Source organism: Danio rerio, chromosome 2, assembly GCF_049306965.1.
Source record: "Danio rerio strain Tuebingen ecotype United States chromosome 2, GRCz12tu, whole genome shotgun sequence".
NCBI classification, from domain to species: Eukaryota; Metazoa; Chordata; class Actinopteri; order Cypriniformes; family Danionidae; genus Danio; species Danio rerio.
The window spans coordinates 13,318,486-13,341,148 of NC_133177.1; the positions used below are offsets into that span (position 1 = coordinate 13,318,486).

The window sequence follows — 22,663 nt, forward strand, 5'->3', positions numbered from 1 at the left end:
CTAATTGAAAGGATTTGACTCCAGCCATAGCCATTCTGCTCTGGAGTCGCCACACCAGCTTTCAAAGCATGTGATTGAGGTTCACAGCAGCCAGTGGAAACTAATGTCTACTGAAAGCCTTTTAAAATCTCATCTTTCTCATTTTCCCCTCATTTTCACTGTCCTTTTGCCTGCTCATAGCTGGTGGAATCTGTTGGCGATATGTGTTCAGGTTCATAAGCAGCCTGATGACTTGCTTTGGATCCTATTTTGTTTTTACCATTTAGCTTCAGAGATTTTTTTCCCGTCCAAACTAGTGTTGCTTTAATATTATTTTTTATTAATTTCTTATTTTTGTTGTGCACACCAAAAAGCTTTTAAGTGCATCTGCTGTAGTTTCAATGAATTATGAATAGAACATGGATATAGACACCTAAAAATGTGATTTATATTGGACATGGAATGTTTGCAAGGAAGTGTTTAATAAGTAAAACTGGCCACAATTTAGTTTAGTCTGCGTCAAACCTGCAGGAAGTTTTGCTGAAAGGCTGGTTATTTTACCAGCGATGAGGGTCAATAGTGGTAGCCTATTAGACATTTCAAAGAAAATAACTTAATATTAAAAAAAGAAAACATAAGCTGGACCACAACATATCCTATCAATGTCGTAACGAATGTTCAAATAATGTAGGCTTTTTGTGAGATTTTCTGTATTATAGAGTAGGCCTATAGGTTTTACTAAAGAAGATAAGTTATTTGAGTGACGCGATGGCGCAGTAGGTAGTGCTGTCACCTCACAGCAAGAAAGTCTCTGGTTTGAGCCTCGTCTGGGTCAGTTGGCATTTCTGTGTGGAGTTTGCATGTTCTGACAGCATCGTGAGGATTAAATGAAGGATTTTACAGTACCTCTCACGCTTAAAATGTGTAGATTCAGTGGCAAACGCTGTTTCCTGCAAACCCCGTCCCACAGAATGGCTTTAGTCATTTTCATAGCGGACTTGAAGAAAAAAGACGTGATAAGAATTTTTCAGTAAAACAATGAAAATGTATGCACTACAGTGAACTCCAAAACAAACTCTCGTCTCCTCCGCCAGCTGTGGGAAAAGCCATTAGAACAACACAGATCACGGTGCCTTTCATATCAGAGTCCCACGGAAAAAAAGTGTTTGACAGGTGGTCAATTTGTTTGTAACTTTATTTATTAATGGTTTGGTTTTGGGTAAAGCAAAGACCATGTGGGTCAGGTAATGAAAACGGTAGGCTACAATTAATGAATTCGTTATGAATTAATTGATATTTACAGTAACAATGGCCCCCACCCTCTGCCTACGACGACGATGGCATCTCACATTAGACATCGTACGATGCCAAATTGGACAACATCGCCCAACCCTAATTATAACATTTAAAAATATAGTATTTCTAAAAATGTTCCTTTTTTCATAGATTTAAGTTATGAATTACAGTATCGCAATACTACATGGTATCACGATACTTCAGCTGGTATAGTATTGTAAAATGAATTAATGGTATTATTACAACCCTACTCCCCAGTGCTGCTGCAACCCACAAAACCTAGAATTCTGGAGGCAGGCTTTGCATGGTCAGGCATAATTTATCATCTTTCTGAGTTATCTAAACTGAAAGTAATAACATTACAAGAATAAAATCTGTTGTTGTATTTATTTAAAGTAGACCATTATTTTTTTAACCAGTTTGTTGAAACTGTAATTTTCGGTTTCTTTACTCTGCTTTGAGAGACACATAGCTATAATAACCAGGTAAATTGTCTTGACACTGCAGGAGAGCTGACACTTGCCTGAATGTCAAGTCACTTCCACCTTGGAGATCTGAACACCCGCTCACAGTCAATAATACAAGCTAGCATCATTAAAGGTGCTGCCAGTATCTGCTTAGCTTCCTGAACCTCAGAACAACCTTTGTTTCAAGGTTACTACTGAAGTTAATGGCACCATAATTATGAATGACACTTCAGTACCCCAGAACAACTCAAGACTTTTAAAGTGCTGCTTCTTAGAGGAAGCTGTCAAGCTTTATTGTATCAAGCCTTCAAATGTCACTTTAAGCTGTACAGAAGGGTTTTGAAAAATATCTAGTCAAATATTATGTACTGTCATCATGGCAAAAATAAAATAAATCAGTTATTAGAAATTAATTATTAAAACTATTATGTTGAGAAATGTGTTGAAAAAAATCTTTTCGTTGAACAGAAATTGGGGCAAAAACAAACAGGGAGGCTAATAATTTTGACTTTAACTATATATATATATATATATATATATATATATATATATATATATATATATATATATATATATATATATATAATTCTTATCGCAGCCTTTTGCGATTTTCTAATCACAATCGCGATTGCGCTTCAATTTCGATTAATCGCACAGCCCTATAACGCACCATCTGCATGTATTGAAATAAAACTTATTATAAGGATTTTGAGCTTGCTCACATTTTTCAACACACTGCTATTATTTTGAACACAACTAAATGTACTTTTATAAAGAACGTGAACATTTACGATGCAAATAGTCTGGGATTTGGTTGAAACTTTAATAACAAATATACTATAAAGCAATGCTAATGATGCCTTAACAAGCACAATTGACTTGTTTTCTTTGCAAATTGACACTAATTTGTGTAATTTAATAAAGATCTGTCAGATTAACTTCCACTAGAAGAGACAGGAGGACAGGAGTTAGTATACTGCATCTGCGATTTCACTGTGGTCTATTTTGGACCACAAATAGATCCCGACTCAGTGGGGACTCTTAGTCACAGGTGACTCACACCTGTAATTGTCCACACTGTGTACATTGTGAAACAGCAGCCTTATTAACACATAGCACATGTGCTCTGCATAATTCCCTATGATATTTTATAATAAGGATACTTGTTTGTGTTTGAGCAGGGACACAAAGATTCTGGGGTCTTTCTAGAGTTTTATTTAACAGGCTGCTGTTGATATTGTACAGACTGAACACATATCATTTGGAATCTTAAGAAATAGATTTGGCTTACATCAAGATGTCTAGTTCTCTGGAGGCAATTAGGACTGTTCATAATAAATAGGATTTATTTGATGAAAAGAAAAATAATTGAGGCAAAATTACAATCATTCAAGCTCGTCACTTATACTGTGACATTGCATTTGAGGAATTCAGCATTTAAGTCAACGGTTTGTTTGGTGGGTTAATGTCAGAATGAGTTTGCACTATTCAGCATATAGAATTGCTTTTGGCAAAAGAGAGCACTCTGATTGGTTTGTAAAGAATCAGAGTGTGAGATCAATAACTGAAGTGATGTAACCAAGTAAACAATTCAAGAAAGAGGGAACACGAAAGCCGGTTATAATTTTCCTGCATTTCTCAATTATTTGAAAATGAAATTGATTAGTAGATTATCATACATACATGAATTAATTCTGACAATTACTGTCATAAAAGTACTAAACTCTGCATTGTTTATGATTTGTATAGATGTCAGAAGGTGTGGAAAGAGAACCTCTGGCACAGAACACACACTCTCGTTTCAGTTGGCTGCCGTCTGTTTGGTTCAATCTAAGGAGAACCAGTGATCTTGGTCTGGGTGGAGGCTGGTCACAGCAATTGTTTGTTTGGTTTCTGGTCTAAGTCAACTTTTTCCAGTTCCCTGCTGCATTCTTATAGAACTTGAATCTAAGGGTGGGGGTTTAGCCTTCTTCACCTCCCGTTCTCAGATGAAAGGTGCTTTCTTTGGGAGGGCGGTGTGAGTACTTCGGAAGGAATTGGTTGTAAAGCTCTCTTTACTTTTACCAATTTCTCCTCTTTACTGACCTAGGATAGGATGACCTTTTAGTTATTGATCTGTTTGTTTGTTTCTTGCCAAAGTTGTTCTACTTGTTTGGCATCATTAAGGACTCTACTACCGTCCAAGGCTTTTGATGGGTTTATCAAGGATAGCTGGTATTGGCTCCCCACTGATGCAGAAACTCTTATTAGTGAACTGGTTTTTGACAATACTACAGAACTTGCTGGGTTTGATCTTCATGTGTGCATGTTATTATGGAGCTTACCTAGCAAACGTTTGGTGCATGATTTTATAGTTGTAATGCTCATGTCATAAATATATGCACCTTGTGGGGGAAGACACAGCCCATTCTCCATTCGTTCTTCCCCAACCACCCATTGTGAGGTTTGAATAACAGTTTTTATTAGCTGTAATGGATGCCTAATCTCCAGGTGCTGCCTGGTTTGTGTTGTTTTGCATAGAGATGTAGAACTGAAGGTCCTGGAAATAAGCCTTTACCAGATTTTTACTCTCTGGGACCTGAAAAAGTTTTCAGAAAATCTTGTGTTGCACTGACCTAAAGGCAGTAGCAAAAAAAAAAAAAAAAAAAAAAAGGAAATCCACATGCAGATCCTTCTTTGTTTGTTCCTTATGCAAAATGATGCTTGCATACGACAGAAATCCTTAGAAGCGACTTATCCCCACCTTCTGTACTGAGATCTCTTACCAAATGGTTTTTGGCCCACAGGAAAGGAAATGTCCCATCCAGCCCTTTCTGCTGATCTGGAAGAACTAGTTGATGTTTGAGGAGTTATTCTCCTTAAGCTTGGATTAAACTTTTGTGTCAAGTGATTGACATGACCCACGGCACCTGCCATTGCGTGTAGCCGTGCATTTATATTTTAGAGCGTTATTTGTGGTCGTCTGCAATGACACTTCCGAAACTCTAGCTGGCAGTAGGCTTTTATTTTCCTCTGTATCGATTTTCTTCATGGTTGTTTTGTTTTTTTTAAATGCTACCTTAATGTACAAGCATGAGTTAAGCATGGAACAAAAGTTTTTATCTGAAGCTCCATCATGGGACTCGACACTTGTAAACACTAGCTCCATTGGGTTTGCGGCTCTCAGCCACGCCCACACTCTTCACAGCTACCAAGCTAACCCATAACAGAGCTTGCGCTACATGTCGGTGTGACGTGTAGTTACATTTTTTGAGCAGTGTGCATCAGCTTGATGCAGAAGTATAAATCAACCTTTAGGAAAAATAATCCCTCTATTTTGCCAATCTTTTGGAATGATAACCTTTATCATGCCACCTGTCCTAAATGATTATTTTATGGAAGCTAAGATTTAAATTGGTCTTTTTTTTACCTTAGGATCTTTTTAAATAAATAAAATGGGACCAATGTTGCGTTTTTAACTATACATTAAAAAATATTTAAATCAAGATTATTTGAATTTGATGCGTTCATTGCGTACAATCTTTTGTATCATAATTATTTCCTGCATGTAATTCCAGATTTGATTAATTTCTCTAAATAATACCACATGAACTTGAATTATGAAACATGATATTATTACAATTATATATTTTAACACGTAGCACATAGTAGTTAAAGACACTTTGTAAAGTGTGTCTTTGAATGCATCTTTTGAAATAGTATTTATTTATTTATTTATTGTTACTTTTTTTTATTCATTTTTCATTATTTTTCAGTTTGACCTGGCTTTCTGTCTGAGAACATTAGTATGATGGCTTCTAAATGAACTAAAAGGGCTTTGAACTTGCTGCTTTTCCAGCAGAGTATAGCAGTGCAATTAGCGATCAGTGCTCTTTGATGCTGTTGGGTGTTTGAGAACTCTGAGTAAAAGTGAATCATTATTGGTACCATACATTTTGTGATGTTTGTTTTCAAAAGCATTTTCTAGATGCATCGAACCATATTCTGTTATAAATCCTGTAAAAAAAAACTAATAAAAAAACAAAAAACATTATCGTTTTCATTATTTCCAGGGTGTTGTATGATATTTGTAATGGTGATTGATTTATATATATATTGGTGTTGTATAAGTGTGTGTGTGTGTGTTTGTGTGTGTATATATTTATATATATATTAAGTTTAGATGCAAAACCCTCTAAATCCATCAGACCTCTTGTAAATTAGCATATTTTTTATCAGGCTTCTCTGGTTAGGTTCAGAAGATTCATTTTATATGTAATGAAAAGGTTATTAGCTAGTAAATCAAATTTTAAACATTTTCAAAAATGTCACTTTTGAAAATTCTTTGTTTTTTAGCAAGGTAAATTTTCTTTTTCTGTCAAAACCAGCTAAATCCACTTGAGCTTTTTATGCAAAACCCTCTAAATCTACCTATTGAAACAAGACAGTGTAATTAGTTGAAAATAAAGATGCCAGTAGTAAAATATGCCAGTGGTAAAATAACCAAACATAAAACCCATCACACAAACCACCTGAAAATTAAAATATATAAATCTTTCAAGTAAGTGGCGGTTCATTCCGCTGTGATAAACCAGGGAAAAAGCAGAAAGAAAATGAATTAATGAAATCTGTCAAGTAAGTGCATTAATCAATAACATTACAATTGACATTAATTAAATCTTAACAATCTGTTGTCATTTCTGATATTTGGGATTTAGATTTAATGTAAGTAGAGCAATATAGATATTGTCAACATTGTAAACTAAGCTTGGTAGATTCAAATAATGTAGTGTAAATATATCATGAAACATTGATGTTTTATGATGTTTTTACACCACATTATTTGAATTACACTACATTGTAAACTAAGCTTGGTAGATTTAAATTAAGTAGTGTAAAAACATTCTGAAACATCAATATCGGTTGTCCATTGTCCATTAATATAACAAGCTTATCAGACGGATAGGTAATAGTAATATAAGTAATCAAAATAATCTATAGTTTTACACATTAAATTTATCTTTTAAAAATAGCTTAAATTAGCAAATAAAGGTATGCAAATAATGGTAGGCCAAAAAGTAGGCCTACTGGTCAAAAAATAGGATGCCTCTCAGACAATTTTATAAGATGTCGTTAATTCATTCTCAACATACTTAAGGTCCTGGGGCCTCATGTACGAAGACTTGCGTGGAAATCTTACTAAAACATTGCGTACGCACGAAGCTGTAAATGTGCGTACGCAGAAAAAAATTCAGATGTATGAAACACTGCGTACGCCGAATCTCACGCATATTCTTTTGTACATCTGAATGAACGTGAAACTGAGCGCAACATGCACGAGCACAAAACCCTTCCCTGCCTCCTCCCCCGTATGAATATGCTAATGACTATGCTAATGGCAAAACCCAACGAAAAAGCAACGGCAAAATCAAGCAAAAAGAGAAACTTTGAACGGAATGTGAAATGGAGGTGCTGCTTTCGGAGGTAGACCGGAGAAAAGTGGTGTCATTTGCAAATTTGTTCTCCGGAATTAACAACAAAAGAAAAAAATAGAGTGGGAGTTTAGCTGATACGGTTAACACAGTTGGGTCTGAACATCGCACTGAGTGCATTTAAAAAAGAAATAGTGTGGTTTATAACTGAAAAATGTTGCAAAACCCTAAGCGGTCTCAGTGGCGCACCTCATAAGAAGCATGAGATCATGTACAGACATATTCGAGCGTCAACTCGGCTCGAATCCAGCGTCTGATAAATTCTTTATTCTTTTTCCCCCCGCTACATATCAGATTTTGCCCACTATTTATCAAGAGAAAGACAAGTAGGAATCATCAATAAGTTTGTGCATCATATTTTATTTGCACATTTATTGAATGGAAATGTTTCTGATTCACGCATGCAAATTCATCTTCAGATAGTGTCTTTATAGCAATGTGTGTGCGGTAGATTGCTCAGATTACATTGCGACTGCTGCAATTTGCGCTTTAATGTTTAGCTGGTCAACTGTATGGTATGGAAATCTTACATACCTACTATATGAACCCGTCTCATACAGCTGCCATTGCAAGGCTCAGACACTTTGTAGAGAGGAATTTAACACAACTGCCTCTAGGAGTCGCCAATGGAAATAAAACAGACACGCACAAAAAATGTGCGTACGCCTGCCAGAAAGCTACCGTGAACCTGCGCACATTCCCACGTTCAGTTCATTGTTAGTAAATCCAAACGTGAGCGATTCTGAGCGTGAAACCTGGCGTACGCAAAGTTTTTGTGCGTACGCAGCGTTGATACATGAGGCCCCTGGTCTCTTGTTTATCCTCATAGCAACCACGTGGGATAAAAGAATGGCATCTTAACTCTGTCTTTCGTGAAAAGGAATTGCTGTTTAATGTATAGTAAATCAGACTCATTCAAAATAGCGTCACTGCGCAAAAACACGTTATGAATGGATGCTACATTTCTGACTGTACGGTGTGTTTTCTTTTTCTAATAATGCACAGATTTTTGAGGTAAGGGACGTCTTCATTTGCCGTTCACTGACAGTCGGACAGGCTCATCCAGTTTATTAAACTTTGTCTTTTAAAATCTAAAGTGTAATAAAACAGCCTCATAAAGCTGGCGTATCAGCACGTTGCAACATTGAAAACATATGATTCGATTCGTGCTTCTGATTGGTTCTCGGGATATAGCGCTTTAGCTGTCAAAGGCAAGTGGCGTTTTAGAAGCTTTTGCCAAAAACTTTTGTTTCTGAATGCACTGACGCTGGGATTTATATGATTTGAAGCGAATCTATTTGTCGATGGTGTAGTACCTGCCTAAAGCATTGACTCAATGCCATTATCTTATTTTTGGCGTAAGTTGCGTTTAGCGGCTTTTGCATCTAAACTCTTCATATATATATATATGTATATGAATATATATATATATATATATATATATATATATATATATATATATATATATATATATATATATATATATATATATATATCTTTATTTAGCTCTACATTTTTACTTTTATTTTTACTCTAAAACACTCTTGGATTTTAAGAGTTGCTTCACCCTAGCATTTTTTACTTACCATCATTTTGTTTCAAACAGGAGTTAGAGCTTTTTAGTCTGTAGAATATAGAATACAAATAAAAATATTTTTAACAAATCTTAAATGTTTCTGTTTCCTCATTTAATAGGCATTTTTATTGAGATCAAAATTTTACTTTATAAATGACATTTTAAACCTCCTCTGGTGTTTATTGTTTTTAAAAAAAATATTTAAAACTTTTTTTCAGATAGGTCTTTGTAAAATGAAAGTTTAATGTGGCTTTAAAACAGTTTAATTTATGCATTGGATATACCTACAGTGTTATAGCTAGCTTTTGTTTGTTTTATTTATTTAATGTGATTTTATTCTATCCGATATTTGTAATTCTTTAAATTATTTCAATATAGCTTAGGCCATTTTTTTTTAGATATGGCACTATTGTATTCAGCCTATAAAAGTGGACACTTAATTTGTAAAGTTTTAAGTCTTTCTGTTGTATTCATGTTTTGTATTATCTCCATAATAAATAAATAAAAAAGAAAAAATCCATCAACAGAGCTGTCAAACCAGCGCTCTTTTGCCCGGTCTCACACTCACATACAAGCATCTAAACGCGCATGTATCATGCACAAACACACCTTTTAAACTTGACCAAAACTCTCGGCAACCTTTACTTAAAAAAATGTCACACTTATAGATGAAAACTTTATCATTTTATGCAAAGCCTTACATTTAAAAGGGAAACATAAGAGCGATCATAAGCAAAAAGACCTCTAGCCTTAAGTTGTTTTATGGAATCTTAAACTGACCAGCTACATGTTTTCTTTCCCCTATTTATTTATTTATTTATTTATTATTTATTTATATGATTATTATTGATTAATTAATTAATTAATTAATTATAAAGAAAGTATACTGGGGCAGGGTGGCATGATGGCTTAGTGGTTAGCACTGTCGCCTCACAGCAAGAAGGTTGCTGGTTTGGGTCCTGGCTGGGTCAGTTGGCATTTCTGTATGCAGTTTGCATGTTCTCCCTGTTTTGGCTTGGGTTTCTTCCAATTGCTCAGGTTTCCCGGTACTGGGTTATGGCTGGAAGGGCATCCACTGCGTGAAACATATCCCGGTATAGTTGGTGGTTCATTCCACTGTGGTGACCTCTGATAAATAAGGGACTAAGCTGAAGAAAAATGAATAAATGAATTGATGAGTGTACCGCAACCATAACTTCTCTCTCTCTTTTGTATTTTTTTTATTTGATATATTTTTTATTTTTTATTTTGTTTTATTGTATTTTATTTTATTGATTTACTTGTAATGCACAAATAAACACAATAGTTAATTGTAAATAATTAAGATATAAAGTGAAAGATTAAACAAAAGCTAAATTTAATTCAATGCACTTTAAATAAATAATAAAAGAGACCAAGTATTTACAGTGAGTAAAAAGCAAGAGAAAGAGATGTGACTGTAACTTAGATTTAGAATCATTTATAGTAGATGCAGATCTCACAAATAAGGGAAGGCTATTCCGTAACTTACGACCGGCCACTGCAAACACACCTCTCAGCTTCTGACTTGACAGAATAATGCTGTCCTATTTACATTTACAAGATCTGAAAATTAAGCAAGAGCCATAACATTTAAAGACTTAAAAAGGACTGTAGTTGCATAGATATTTACATTATGTCGTCTACTCTGTCGTCTAGACACATTATGTTGTCTACTCTGTTGCTGTTTATTGGAAGGAATGTGTAAATAGAGCTGCCATTTCAGTACAGGTTAATGCTCCTTTGAAACGAATGTGGTACCAAGGTGCAGTGGAGGACTGGCCATCCGGAGCATATATAAACATATATACATTTATCTATGATTGGAAATTTTGCCTGTGGTCAGTATGCTAATATTTTTTAAAATTACATCCCTTTTCTATATTGATGGATAAGTGACTGAACAGGGATTGCAAACAAAGAGCTTGTGTTTGTGTGCATGAAAATGTATTATCCTCCCTCCCTGTTAAATTTAATCTAATCTCAGTGCTGAAACACACGCCCTCTCCCGCTTTCACTTCGAATTCGAATGGAGCGAGCGATTTGTTTGTAAATGAATTTGTGTTCTGAAGATGGATTCATATTTTCTATGGGTTTGGAAGGACATGAGCCAGAATTATGACAGAGGTTTTGTTTTGGGGTGAACTCACTGATTGGTGCATCCCTATTTAATATGGGTGTTTCTCTTTTGTGTCTTTCATCAGTTGCTAAAGGGCAGCAGGAGGAGACGGAGGATGCCTCTGCCATGGCAGTTTCAGCAGAGGGCGAGGAAGAGGAGCAGTCGTCATCCCCTCTTCCTGCAAGCTCTAAGACGGGGGCGGCACAAACATCATCAGCCTCTGGAGAAGCTAAAAGCAGGTCAGAGCATCATCCTCTCTCCAGGCTGAGTCATCAACGACGTGGGATGTGTACACTTGTGGACGTGTGTGTCTGTGTGTATGTCCGTGTGAATGTTTGTGAATGGCTTCATGTTTTAAGCATTATTGACTTTAGTTGTACCTTACTAGATCTCAAAATGGAAGGTCAAACGATAAATATGTTGAAAATTAAAAATGTTGGCTACTGTTCAATCTTAACACGTGGGATGGGCACACGGTCAGCTTAATACAGGAGAATTCAGGGTAAAGAAGACTACACTCTGGGAAGGGCTTGCATGGTACATCTCTCCAGCTCATATAGTTTAGTGTTTCTAGGAGCACAAAAATCAGCAAGGTGAAAATGGCCGGAAATTTGCCTATGTGTTAATATTTTTTCAAATATAGCTGCTTGAGTAATATTTTATTGCATTATAAGAGAAACCATACACACACCTTTACTTTAAGTACCAATTCTCTTTACTAACTAGTGGCTTTTTAACTCCCTGTTTTTTCAAAGTACATATTTTTCATGATCTTCTACTTCCCTAATCCTACCAATACCTAAACCCAACGAAAACCTTAATAACTACAAATAACAAGCAAATTGTGTGTTTTGTAAGGCAAAAGTCATAGCTAATGTTTTTTTTAATGGTGAGAATTATACCTTAAAAAATAAAATGTGACAAATATTTCAGAAAAAAATTGTACTATATCATAGATACGTTTAGTCTAATAATAAAAACTCATTGGTTTCATGAATTGTAATAAAATAAAATTAAAATTAAATATGCTAAAAAGAGTAAACTTAAAGAGGTGGTCCACAGAGTATTTTTAAGGTGTGGTTGTTTTTTTAAGATGCAAAGCAATGTGTGCTTATGCTTCATTTGTAGAAAATCACGTTATCACGCATAGAGACACTGCAGCTCTGGTGAAGATTGATGGTGTTTACATCGATTTGACTGATAAATATGAATTGTTAGCGGTGCCAAACAGCATTTCCCATTGTTTACGCCTTTGTTTACGTCCTCACTACAACATACAGTACCTACTTGAGGTGTTGTTTACTGCAAAAAGTTTATGAAAATTAATATTATGTTTTTTTTTTTTCATTTCTTTTGCTTTTATTCTTTCAAGTTAAGGCTGGGTGATTGATCAAAAAATTTTCAAAATCGACATCCAGAATCTATAATTTATCTAATTTTTCCAGGTCAATTCTTTCAATTACTTTCCCTACCGTGTGTGGAATTACTTGACCACACTCTGTTGAGGCAGAATTATATTTAATAAATTATTATTTATGCTTATTATTATTATTATTATTATTATTATTATTATTATTATTATTATTATTATTAATATTATTATTATTTTCTTATACTTCTGTCAAGGTCACATGTACAGTCCGGCGCAGTCTTCGTATACATAGCACAAGCTTTGTGATTGGTTGGTTTGGTAGCAGTGACGACGTTGGGTGGCGCAGAGAGCTGCATTTTTAGGAATGTGTGTTTTATTTCAGTTGTTCAAGGTTGATATTCAATAAATAATAATAGATAGTAGATAGTGTGTGTTTTCTTCTATTATTTTAAATTAAGTAATCCAATCTACTTTAAAAAAATCTCTCATTTTGAAATGTGTGAGCATATTTACTGTACAAAACTTGACAGTGAACTATGAGGCCATAGACATAAAATATATAAATAAAATAATCGCTCATTAATTGTAATAGAGTTAAGATGTTCAATTAATCGAGATTTTGATTTTAGGCCAAATCGCTCAGCCCTATTTCAAGTTGCTATATGTAGTGTTATTTATGGTGCAGTTTATCGAATTGTAGGTATTGCACTGTGCTTGTTTGTTTATTCTTTTAGCTGAATGTGCCTCTGTGTTGATGTTACACTACCAATTTACTCTGCATGCATAAAGTTATAAAAACACAAATTACTGTCCAAATGGTGAACTTGACCCAACTTTGAAAGTGCGCTTTTAGAAACACCATTTTTGGGGCAGTGCAAAAGGAAAGTTAGCATAAATTAAAGCAGGTGTGTGTATTTATTTTTTCATTTATTTCTTAATTCTGAAACCATATTGTGGCTTACTATAAATATTTTTCTGCTGGGGGTGTAACGGTATGTGTATTTGTTTTGATTTTGTCTTTACTCCACCTCTAAGTATTACTGATTGGTCTGACATTAATGAGTGATTGCAAATGCTTAAATAATTTTTACTTTGAAAGGGCATCTAAAAATGCAGTGCTCATGTGCGAGGGACTAAAAAGACGCGAGTGTATAACAACAACGCACATCCATCAAATGTGTTTACAAAGAAAACAATGAAAATATAAAATTCTGTCTCATCTCATGTGCACTTTAGCCAGTTAACATTTTTTATCTATACACACCGAGTGACGCTAAAGAGAAGTGATCGAACCTTCGATTTTTACATTTAAGGAGATTTCAATTTCGAAGCTTATTGAATCTGAAATTTAATTACAGAATTAAACTGAGAAGGTAGAAGTTTGAAACACAGTTTTCTAATGATTAAGTTTTATGTTTCATTATTCTATTTATTTTATGAATTTGTATCACATTAGACTTTTCAGTTCAGTAGCTGATTATAACAGAAAACTTCTGCTTGTTTAGAACAAAAAAAGAATTCAAGAGTTCACATTTAGCTGATAATCAAAGCGTATTTGGCATGCTATTCTGGGAGAGAGCCCTGAGCTCGGAATATCCTCAAACCTGGGGCTCCCTCCTGTTAGAAGGGCGAGAGGGGAGTTCGAGCTCAGGTAGGTCTCGAGAACTCCCCTGCTTGTCGCCATGAGAAGTGTAAACTAAGGTTGTATTGGGTGATAATTTGTTTTAGTCGATTGGCTATGGTTTATGTTTTTGGACGGTGGGAGGAAACCGGAGAACCAGGGGGAAACCCACGCGTACACAGGGAGAACATGTAAACTCCGCACAGAAACACCAACCGGCCTGATAGGTTGGACCAGCGGTGTTCTTGCTGTGAGGCAACAGTGCTAGCCACTGGGCCACTGTGTTGCCCTATCAGAAAACGGGGAGGAAGTAGGGGTGGAAAAAAGGCGGGATAGCTTCAAGACAAAGATAACTGGAGTGAAAACTCTGATTATTTGTATTGCTTAAATTAACCATCTATTAGGGCAGATTACGGACCTAATAAGGAGCCAGCCGTGTTAATCATAAGCACATGATCCTCTCGAAATTAGTTTATGAATAAACACCATGAAAATTGTTGCCTTTTTCCTGTTGTACCGAACCCTTATCGAACCATGACTCCAAAACAGTGTGTACTGTTACACCTCTAATTTCTGCTAAAACATTCTTTGTGATCCATTTTAATGAAATTAACTGATAATGTTTAGCTGATCACTTTCTTTTTCCTCCTGTTAGCCTCTGAGCTTTAGGAAACATTCTTCATTTACAGGGTATCCGCAGGGTCTTAAAAAGTCTTAAAATGTCTTAAATTTCAAAATCAAAATTTCCTTAAATTTACTGAAATATTGTGTTGTAGGTCTTAAATCATTTTAAACAGGTCTTAATTGTACCCAATCGGGCCTACACCCATCCAATCACTATCATTCCATCTCAATAAAAGTTTATTTATTAACTCATATTTGTTAACTTGTTTTTAATTATTTTTTAATGGTTTAAGTGGGCCATTAGAAAAAATCCTTAGTTTTTATCCTTGTGTAATTCAAAAATTTCATTCATAATGCCCTGCTGAAAAATCCAGCATAAACCAGCCTAGGTTGGTTGGCTGGTTTTAGCTGGTCGACCAGGCTGGTTTTAGAGGGGTTTTGGCCACTTCCAGGCTGGTTTCCAGCCATTTCCAGCCTGGTCTTAGCTGGTCAGGCTGGGAGATGAAACCTGTAGAAACCCTGATTTAACCACAAATGTCTTTAAAGCTCATTATGTTGCATGTTTAGAATTGTAAAATAATCCATGATTTCTTTGGCTAAAGACATTCCTCTGGTTTTCTCACAGCGAACAGCTCTGTGCCTTCTGTTACTGTGGTGGCCGAAGTCTGTTGGGCCAGGGAGATTTGAAGCCATTCAGGGTCACGCCCGGATACGACCCTCCACCCCGACAGTCCTCGACAGAGGAGGTCCACGACCATAGCGACAAGACCGGGGCTGCCAGCCAATCAGGGAGGCAAAGGGGCCTAGAGAGGTAAGCTGATTGGCTGGGGCAATTGAGTCTGTGACATATTATAATATGTCATGTGTAGCTTAATGTTAAGATGAGCTCAGCTAAATGGGGCATCTCTCGTGACAACACAGCTGTTTTTTCCTTGTTTGTTGGCTTCTGTGAAATAGATCAGACAGTATTGGCCATTGTTAGAGAGAGGAAAGCAGTACATGAGCCAAAGGATGTGTGTGCGTGTGTGTTATGGTGTGTGAACGGTAGGCCTGTTACAGGCAGCAGGGAGCACTGAAACATGACGTCACTGGTTGAATCATCCTCATCTGGATGAAATTTCAGGCTGTTTGAATACTGATCATTCCATTTGAAAATTACACTCATTGCTCTAGTATGTGTGTGTTTTTGCTTGATATCCTGGAGACAAACTTGTGTGCAGCAAACAGTGTTTGTCCTAAAGTGACCCTTTGCATTTGCTTGATAGCTATTCAGTGTCTCCTAATTATATGACTGTAGTATGCTTTTTTTACTGGTGTCAATATATATATATATATATATATATATATATATATATATATATATATATATATATATATATATATATATATATATATATATATATATTAGGGTTGCTCGATTATGGGAAAAATCATAATCACGATTATTTTTGTCATAAATGTAATCACGATTATTCAAAACAATTATCAATTGAAGTCAAAATTACTCATCCTCCTGTGAATTTATTTTTATGTATAAATATTTCCCAAATGATGTTTAACAGAGTTTTTTTTTTTTACAGTGTTTCCTATAATATTTTTTTCTTCTGGAGAAAGGCTTATTTGTTTTATTTCAGCTAGAATAAAAGCAGGTTTGAATATTTTGAAACCTATTTTAATAGCTTAGCCCCTTAAATTAAATTATTAGCCCCTTTAAGCAATATATATGTTTGATTGTCTGCAGAAGAAACTACTTTTATACAATGACTTGTCTATTTAACCTAATTAAGCCTTTGAATGTCACTTTAAGCTGAATACTGATATCTTGAAAAACCTCTAGTGAAATATAATGTACTGTCATCATAGCAAAGATAAAATAAATCAGTTATTAGAAATGAGTTATTAAATCTGTTATGTTTAAACTGTGCTTTAAGCATCTTTACTGTATTTTTGATTTTACTATTGATTAATGATAAAAACAGTCGGCAGCAGCAGGAATATCGCACACTGTCACTTTAAGAATAGTGAGGCTCTGAGTCTGAAATGGTTTCTCTTTCACGTGTATTTTGATTCTCAACTTGTTAGTTTATTACACAAATGAGGGTATGAATAATCACTAAACACCGCGCTCTGACACAAATGTGCATGTATTTGACCCTTAAAGTGCTCACATTAAGATCGCGTTAGATGTGTGTGTGCTCTGCTGTCCGAGGCTAGGCGCGAGGTGCGTGCAAACACACACACGCTACCTCTCTGAGGCTAAGCACGGCGCGCACACACACAACAGCACATGCTCTTTTGCGCTTTTAAAAATATGAATGATGCGCCAAAAGTTACATTACAGCACATGCTTTTAGTCATTTTCACGTGGAACTGAGATTTGCAGAGGCAAATAGTTTTCAAAAGTGTACAACTGGAAAGGGGGTGGTACGTGATGGAATAATCGTTTATCTCGATTAATGGTTTTTCATAAACGTTAGAAGCCGAAATCGAAATCGGATTTTCGATTAATTGCACAGCCCTAATATATATATATATATATATATATATATATATATATATATATATATATATATAGTTGATGTCAGAATTGTTAGCCCCCTTTAAATTTTTTTCTCCTTTTTAAATATTTCCCAAATGTTTAACAGAGCAAAGAAACTTTCACAGTATGTCTGATAATATTTTTTTCTTTTGGAGAAAGTCTTATTTGTTTTATTTTAACTAGAATAAAAACAGTTTTAAATTTTTAAAACATCATTTTAAGGACAAAATTATTAGCCCCTTCAGGCTATTTTTTTTTTTTGACAGTCTACAGAACAAACCATCATTATACAATAACTTGCCTAATTACCCTAACCTGCCTAGTTAACCTAATTAATCTAGTTAAGCCTTTAAATGTCACTTTAAGCTGTATAGAAGTGTCTTGAAAAATATAATTTACTGTCATCATGACAAAAATAAAATAAATCAGTTATTACAGATGGGTTAATAAAACTATTATGTTTAGAAATGTGTTGAAAAAAATCTTCTCTCCGCTAAACAGGAAAGGGGGAAAAAAAATCAACAGGGGGGCAAATAATTCAGGGGGGCTAATAATTATATACATATACATATACAAACATACATTAATTTGGATGTACTCAGGGCTTGACAATAACACCTGTTAAACCGGGTAGATTTCAGCTGTGGTGGGTTAGACAGACACTCCCACTAGCCACTTTGGCTGGTTGAAAATCATTTTTAAATTGTAGTTTTCTTTAAAGCTGGGCTTGACAAAAAAGATGGTCCAATGGCCTTGGAGAATTGAGATGCAGCATGACTGACAAAAACAACTGTGTTTGCACAAGCAAAAGAAAGCAGGTGAATACAGAATGAGAGGAGGATCACATGCACGGTGAGACACAGGCGATCCTTTAGTGTCGCACACACAGGTGATGTGATGTGCACGAGTGTTTAAAATTGTGCATACTCGCATTTCATTGTGTGAAGCAACCACGCATGGAAACGCAACTGCTGCAGTCGGTTCTTTTTGAACTAGACTGAACCAAAAGTGGGTGATGCAGTGGCGCAGTAGGTAGTGCTGTTGCCTAACAGCAAGAAGGTCGCTGGTTCAAGCCTCGACTGGGTCAGTTGGCATTTCTGTGGGGAGTTTGCATGTTCTCCCAGCGTTCATGTGGGTTTCCCCCACAAGTCTAAAGTTCAGGTGAATTGGGAAAGTGAATTGGGTACAAGTGAATTGGGTAAGCTAATTTGTCCGTAGTGTATGTGTGTGAATGAGTGTGTATGGATGTTTCCCAGTGATGGGTTGTGGCTGGAAAAGCATCCGCAGCGTAAAAAAGTGCTGGATAAATTGGTGGTTCATTCTACTGTGGCGACCCCAGATTAATAAAGGGACTAAGCCATAAAGAAAATGAATGAATGAATGAATGGATGAATGAATGAATGAATGAACGAAGAAAAAGTGATGCTCATGCACCACTTTCAAGAGCTTGAGATTTAAACAAAAAAAGGCATTTAATGTAAGAAGTCATTGTAACTTTCGCTTTAAAGATTCTTTGAACAGACTACTAATGAGCCTAATGTTAACCATGTGCGCGTGATCATCATTATTGCACGCAGTATGTTTTTTTTAATTTCACCTGCTTTCTTTTGCTTATAGTTATTTTGTTAATATGGTTGAATTATCATCTTTTACAGTAACATTGCTTTAATAAGAGATTAACTTCACAATTATGTAGTTAACTGGTAATCTGAGACTTTGAGCCAGGACAGACTACTGTGCATAGTTTTAGATACATGACAATATATATATTTTAATGTCAGTTGTATTTTATTTATTTAAAAACATTTTTAAGTGTTGTTGAATTTTACTAGTTTTTGAAATTTTCAAACTATTTACAATTTGTGGCTAATAACTTTTTTCGGTGTGGCCAGAGAAAAATTTGGCACAATACCATGAAACCACTACTGATTTGCACATGCTCATTAAGCAAAGACATGAACAATACACAAAACACAATATCTAAATCAAGTAATTTTATCATGCAAAAGTCAATTGATGCATAGAAAATATATTTTCCCAACAACAAAATTGTGGCTAGTGAAAATTGCGAGTGGCTAGTAATGTTGAAAAACTACTAGCACTGTGGTGGCTGGTGATCAAAACAGTTAATGTCGAGCCCTGGATGTACTCATTTTTGAACTGTGATCTTAAGTCTTTTGTTAGATTAGTTCCGGTTTTGGCTTTGGAACTGACTAATCAAATGTATATGCACATATATATTATTGTAAAGCATCATTTGAAAATATTCAGATTATTCATAAATATTTCAATATAATTTATAATGTATTACATAATTCTACTTTGTGTATTGTAGATGTCAGTAAAATAAATTCATTATGATAAGTCATTATTGAAATTGCTGTTTACATTGTCTTCAACATTGTGTGCATAAGCAAACCTGCATTGTGTGTCTGTTGAGGACCTGCTCTGATGATAGGGTTTCTAATGAACTACCTTTTATTTAGCTTAAACAAACTAGTAATATGTTGTCAGATAACATAGAGATCTTCATTCACAAAGGTATAAACATGCTCAAGGCTGTTGGCTATTAGCTTTTCATATGTGGCTCACTGTGAGCATTCTCCCTGAGCTGATCATTACCCGGCAGCTAGTGGGAGACACAGAGCGAGATGTGAGACTCCGGCCCCAGCATGCGCTCAGCCCAACAAAGGGCCCTCTCCCTGCTCTCACGCACAGCTGCCTAATTTGTCTTGGCTCTTTGGAGGCAATCAGCCATCTCCCAGAGGCCTGTGTGACGTAATTTGCTGCCAGTCTGATGTTGGCAGTTAGCCAGGCCTGCTGAGCTTTGTCATCTGTGGGCCACACTATAAAACAACAAGTCTGAATGTGGAGTTGCTAGACACAGTTAAGGAAAAAAAGACCCATGCTTTGTTTATTTACAACTGCATGGCTAACAAAATTAAATTTACCCCATTTTTAGCTTATCAGCACTACATTTTGTAATAATAATGATCTTTTGAAATTAGACCATAATCAATATATCGACATATCGCACAACACATGGACATGACCTCAGTCAGTTTTGGTGATGCAATATATATCACCCATACACAAAAACAATTCTAGCTACATTTTAGCTCACAATCTTTATTGGAGGTGTCAGTGTCAGTATGGTAGAAAAAAATAAATAAAATAAAATAAAATAAAAAATACAGCCTGTTACTTTTTTATCTTACAATTTTTTGTACTTAGAATATGCTTTATATTTTATATAAAATATTGATTATATTTTAAATATTTTTTTCACATTTTGATTCCAATAGCGAATTATTAAACAATTAAAATGACTATAGTTTAATGAAATATTCTTCAGAATTAAATATTATGTGTACTTGGGGGAGTGTACTTGCATCGTGATGCTATTATAACATCATTCTGGCATTATATAACAAGTGGGATAAAATGTCCTTCAAATGGCAATAATATTGCTTATCACAATATATTTTGGTGCATTATATCATAAAAGAAAAAATACATATTGTGAGAGGCCCATTAGATATAATCGTAGTTCTTTTTTAATGCATATAATGATTATTTTAAAAGATCAATAAAATATATTATTAATAATATTAAGATTACAGTTGTTGTGTTCCATTTCTCTATTAAAATTAATGTTTAAAACACTAAAAATAGTAACTACTACCACTGTTCAAAGTAGTTTTAGTCACATCAAAAATACTACTCTTCCACTGTGTGATGGTCAATCTCAGATGCCCTCTGCCCAGAGAAGTTGACAGCACTTCTGCACACTGTTAACATAGAGCTTCCTTTTGGCACAGTATAGTTTTAATTGGCATGTGTAAATTTAACTAGATAGTGTTGTACTTGACAAAGGTTTGTTAAAGTTGTCCTGAGCCTATGTGCTGATATCGCTTATAAATGATAGATGATTCTTGATGCAGTGGTGCCTGAGGGATCTGAAGTCACTATTGTTCAGCTTAGGCTTGTGCCCCTGTCCTTTGCGCACTGAATTTCCTCCAGACTCCTTAAATATTTTTATTATTTTTTCCACTGTTGAAGGTGAAATATACAAATGTCTTCCTACTTGTTAGCAAACTGGCGATCATCTGCCCATCTTTGCTCCTAAAGGACTGGACCTTTTTTGAATGCTGCTTTTGTACCAAATCATGATTGCAATCACCTGTTTTAAATCGCATCATTATTTAACCAATTTACCTGATAACTAGATGTAAATTTCTCCTGCCACAACTTTCTTATGAAATGTCTTTTAGGAACTAATAAAAATCATGAGGAACACATTGAATAATGTTTGTTGTATTGTCAGCTATGAAATACAACTTACAATTAATTTAGGAACCACTACTTAAAAAAAAAAAAAAAATTATTACTTTTCCATACTGTCCCAAATTTTTCTGGTTTAGGGTTATACATTTATTTAGACAAAAATCAATAACATTTTAAAGTTATACATTTATCAACTGTTTGTTTTTAAATACATATTGGTCAGAGTTCCCCAATACTGGGTTGTGGCTAAAAGGTCATCCGCTGTGTAAAAACATATACCAGAAAAGTTGCCTGTTCATTTTACTGTGATGACGCCTGATGAATAAGGGACTTGTAACGGGGAAGTGACGCTGACATTAAACAGAATGGTCAGGCAAGCAACGGTCAACACATGGGCAAACAGATGTAAAGAGGCAAATCCAGAGTCGTAGTCAAATATCAGGTGAGTGTTCAGAAGGCAGGAAGCAGACAGGAGTAAAACAAGACAAGGATCAAAACACGGCAAAGACAAAGGAAACGCGTTGTAATGTCCCTAAACCGAAACCAAGACTCAGCAATAAGTGTCTCAAAGTGAGCCGTATATATATGTCAGGGTTTTTGGCAAATTTTTCATGTAATGTTTTTTATTCGCCACTAGATGTCGCCATTTCAACTTTTTTTTTTCTGGTTACCTGTAATCACCAAAATCAGTTTCACATGTTCCTTGTTTAGTTGTTTGTATAAAAGTAACCCTTTTTTCCTCTGTTCTTTGCTCGGTTATTGTTGACCCATGCATGTCACCTACAGTAAGTTCTTCCTTCTTGTTATCTACGCTAGTTCTCTTGTATCTAATATTCCTTGGAGTTTTTTTGGATTTTTTCTGTTCAGAAGTTTTTGCCTGTCTGAGTTGATGTAACTTTTGAAACCTGAAGTTTCCTGTTTTTGTTTACTTGTATTTTTTGAAACCTGAAGTTTCCTGTTTTTGATAACTGTTTTTCATCTTCCATTTGACGATTGTTTTTTGTTGCTAATAAAACTCCTCAAGGAATCTGATAGTGTCTCACTGCTGGGTTCTTCAACTACCAATGGCTCAGTGGTAAGGAGTCCACACTCACACGCCAGGGACCTGGGTTCGATCCCCGAGCCTGACAGAATAACTGAGCCAAACATGAACCCAGAGACTCCAGGTTTCCAGGAGCTTCTAGCCACTGTGGCTCAGCATGAGTCCACAATTCAACGCCATATGAATGCCTTTGCCCAACAAGAAACTTTAATGGTTCAACACTCTCAGTTACTTGCAGATCTTATGGCTTCT

At 35.3% G+C, this 22,663-nt stretch overlaps 1 protein-coding gene across 31 annotated transcripts in view; it reads left to right on the forward strand.

Moving 5' to 3' along the window:
• The window catches only part of kmt2cb (lysine (K)-specific methyltransferase 2Cb), a 189,975-nt gene that overhangs the window by 39,475 nt on the left and 127,837 nt on the right, over nt 1-22,663 (forward strand). For all 31 annotated transcript variants that reach the window (XM_009298109.4, XM_017351380.3, XM_005163297.5 and 28 more), the window contains exons 4-5: nt 11,012-11,165; nt 15,169-15,354. In XM_009298109.4, coding sequence (XP_009296384.1) covers nt 11,012-11,165; nt 15,169-15,354 — 340 coding nt within the window. The remainder of the gene's footprint in view (nt 1-11,011; nt 11,166-15,168; nt 15,355-22,663) is intronic.